Source organism: Gavialis gangeticus, unplaced genomic scaffold, assembly GCF_001723915.1.
Source record: "Gavialis gangeticus isolate Ggan-Ray unplaced genomic scaffold, GavGan_comp1, whole genome shotgun sequence".
Taxonomy (NCBI): Eukaryota; Metazoa; Chordata; order Crocodylia; family Gavialidae; genus Gavialis; species Gavialis gangeticus.
Genome location: NW_017729034.1, coordinates 19,796,863 through 19,800,626, shown reverse-complemented (window position 1 = coordinate 19,800,626; position 3,764 = coordinate 19,796,863). Strand labels below are relative to the sequence as shown.

General features: G+C 44.7%; 1 protein-coding gene across 1 annotated transcript in view; it reads right to left on the bottom strand.

Moving 5' to 3' along the window:
- Positions 1-3,764, bottom strand: part of CAPN13 (calpain 13) — a 109,895-nt gene that overhangs the window by 9,702 nt on the left and 96,429 nt on the right. Inside the window, exons 21-22 of the mRNA XM_019526690.1 lie at positions 2,896-2,948; positions 1,825-1,877 (exon numbers count right to left, since the gene is read on the bottom strand). Of these exons, the coding sequence (XP_019382235.1) occupies positions 1,851-1,877; positions 2,896-2,948 (80 nt within the window). The 3' untranslated portion in view covers positions 1,825-1,850. The remainder of the gene's footprint in view (positions 1-1,824; positions 1,878-2,895; positions 2,949-3,764) is intronic.

Sequence of the window (3,764 nt, the reverse complement as noted above, 5' to 3'; positions counted from 1 at the left end):
TTACCCAGGATCAAGGTAAGACTAACTGGCCTATAGTTTCTCTTCTGTCCAGATCCTTGCAGCCACCCTATAACAGCTACATAAGCAGAGCCAGCTGTAGAGCTGGATGGCGGGGCAACCGCCCAAGGTGCCATGGACAGGGGTGCCATACACACACACACGCATGCATGCATGCACACACTTGCCCTACCTTGCCCTGTTGCTTATGCCAGGCAGGAGCTGTCGTAGGACTTCAGTGCCAACTAGACCTGGGGGCTGAGCAGTGGAGTCTATTCCCCTGGCCACACCCAGAGCAGATTGGAGCTGCCCAGGCACATATAAAGCAGCCAGGTGGTGGTTGCAGGAACTGCCAGAAAGCATGACAGTCTGGGAGGAGGGTGCCAAGGATTGGGCTAAGGAGAAGGTAGAAGGGTTGGGAAGACCTGGCTTGTGCATCAAGGGCTTTGCCATCATCAACCTGCTGGGGCTGGAGGCCAAGCTGCAGCCCCCTTGGCTGCTACCACCACTGCTGAGGGTGGGTGGCACTGAGTGGCAGTGCTCTGCCGCTAGGGCTGGGCTTCCTGTGCAGGCAGTCCTGCCTGCTGCCTGCCCACCTGCCCTTCCTGCCACCCGGTACCAAGCCCCCACCACCTAGCACCAGGCCAGCATCTCAGAGGACACACACAGCTTTGTGACAGCCCATGGGATCCCCTGCCATCTGTAACTACTGGGGCAGGTGTGGCCCTCATGCACACACACACGTCCCCATACATATCCACATCCCACAACACATATACACACACACACACACAACCCACACGTGCATCTAGACACCCACTCCCCTCACACTCCCTCTCACTCCCCCACATACACATACCCCATGCACATACCCCACACACACAGTGCCGGTGACTTGGGGGAGGGTGCCAGGGGGGCACTGTGGCAGGCGCCAAAATACAAGTTTGCCCAGGGTGGCATTTTCCCTAAGGCCACCTCTGTACATAAGTACCCTGCAGAGGCTGCTTCCTGTACTCAACATCTGCTTAGCTTGGCTGCTTCTGGGGTGTCCTAGGTGTTCTGCTGTGAAACTGGGATCGTTAAGACTTTGGCCCTGGCACGTTGAAGGAATAAGATTTTGATTTTCTACATTTGGTGTACTCATGATTTCTGCTCACTTTAGTGAGGTGTTCATTACCACGCAGCATCAGACCCCAAGCCTTCAGGCAACAGCACAGCTCCACAGCACGAAGTTCAGATGAATTCCACACCCTAGACACAGTGGGACAAGCTAGGGGCTATGTAAGCAGGGAGGATCCAGAACCGGGGCTAAATCCCTACATATTATTTACATTTTTGGCTTCTAAGTACAGTACAAGGGTAACCAAGAGGCAGGAGGAAGTGCATCACAGCATCTCTCTTAACATTACTCATTTTATAAAGACTCATCTGGATGCAGCCTCTGGGTTTCAGCAAAGTTCCTAGTTTTTAACTCAATTTTCCAGCTGGGTTGATAAGAAAATCAAGTGACTTTGCCCAAGGTCATACAGTGAGTTAGTGGCTCAGCTGTGACAGAAACCCAGGAGGCTTCTGGATGCTCCTAGTCCTTTTTCTTTAAGCTCTAACCCGGCTTGTTTTCTTTCTGCCACAAACTGCCTGTGATCACAGCACATTCCACCACTACAGTGGGTTGCAGTGGTGTGCCGTGTGTTGGCATGTAACTCACATAAGGTTGTCACAGAAAGTCGCAAAGAAACTTCCCCCCCGTTTTATACATACATACATATATATCTGTATGTGTATATGCATATATATATATGAATGCAGAGTATTTAGATGATTCCTTACCAACAATTCTGTATTGTGCCACTGCCTTAGCAGTACATGATAAGAGTCAGCCACTGAAAGAATAAAAAACAAACAAAAAAGGATTTAAATAGTTATAGTAAATTTAAGCAGCCAACATCACTTATCACTTAAAAACTGGACCACAGCCATTTTTGTTCTAAAATAAAATAAATCACCTAATACACTGTACCTTACCATGGTCTTTGAGCCTACAAGTAAAGAATGATGTATGTTTGTTTTAGGGTTGTTTTTGTATTTTCTGTATATTCTGTATATTTTCTGTATGCTGTGGGGCATGGATAGGCTTGACAGGGGATGTGAACTCCTCTCTGTTTCCTGTAGTGAAGTTAGACAAAAAGATTTTCCAAATGGGAAATAATTCTGATAGCTCCATTGAGGCTGTTGTAGGGGAGGTGGTCTGTATCACCATGAGAGAATGAAAGAATAGTGTGACAAGATCATATTGTGGACAACATGGTAAAGGCTGAGAGCCTCTGCTGAGACACTTGTCTTAGCTGTGCATAGTGTGCAATGTTGATATAATAAAACAAAAGTCGTGCTGCAAGCTACACACACTAGTTCAAACAGGAGTTGGGCAATATCTTTGAGGAAAAAAAATAAAGAATTCTTCATTCGTAGCCCCAAAGACTATGGTAAGGTGCACTGTGTTAGGTGATTTATTTTTTAATTTAAAGATCAGGTGATAAGATTGGTACAGCTTCCTTGGACTACCTATCCCTCAGGCTGTTTAAAATCTATCTTCTTTTTGCTTCTTCAAACCCAGGCATGTCACGAATCCTAAACTAATAGTTCTTATAGCTGGACATCTAGGGCTTCACTGTAGGCTTTCAGTGGGGTGCAGTTTTGCTATTGACTCCAGGTTGGTTAGGGTTTCACCCTTATTGTACAGTTACTCTCTCTAAGAAAATGTAACCACAACCTTTATGCTATTCTTTTCCATGTTACTTGGGAGAAAACAGGCACTAGTAAAAATTTAATTTTAGATCATGGGAAGAAAAGAATTTGTGGCAAAAGACAACAAAGAGCATAATGAACATGAACACTTCTCACCTGTGTTTCACTGAAATAAATTCTTCCATCCTCAGTTAAGTTATAAAATACTTCTAGAAAGAACAAAGAAAGCTTCAGACTGTTAGGAGGAGCTTAAAACACGTGAAAGCAAAGCTGTTGCAATTCTGAAGTGGAATCGAACAAGTTTCAACCACTCCACTTTTTTGTTCCCCATGCTCATTGATGCCTGAAGACTTGCAGAGACACAGGAAACCGATGAAAAGTCTTTCACTGCAAAGTGAATTTTTTCTTCCTCACATTCATTTACTGGCAGCTAGTGATCACTGTATGACCTGAAATGTCACTTGCATGCTGTCATTAATAAGCCCTGGAAGTTTATCCTGAGGAGAGCAATTGTGAAATGCTGTTCTCATTTATCTAGCTGTTGAAATTAGAACTGGCTGAAAACTTTCTGACAGAAAACTTTTCTGTGAGAAAACCCTGATTCATCTAAATGTTTCATGTCCTGGGAATGTTTCCATTTCAGAAAAATTTCATCTTGGGAAAAAAAATCAAACTACATTAATAAGGTCAAAATGGAATATTTTGATTGTATTTTTCTCTCTGGAGCTTATTATAAGCAAATGTACAACTAGGGATCTCAAGTCAGCATGGAACACTTCAGTCAAGAACTAGAGTTTGTTTTACAGGAAGCTTCAAAATTTGGTCTAAGCAAATCACAGAATCATAGAAAAGTAGGGCTGGGAGGGGCTCAGGAGGTCTAGGCCAGCCCCTGTTCAAAGCAGGATCATCCCAGCCAAGGCTTTGTCTAGCTGAGTCTTAGAAACCTCCAAGGATGGAGGCTTCACAACTTTTCTGGCTAACCTGTTCCAGTGCTTTGCTGCTCTCCTACTGAGAGAGTTTTTTCT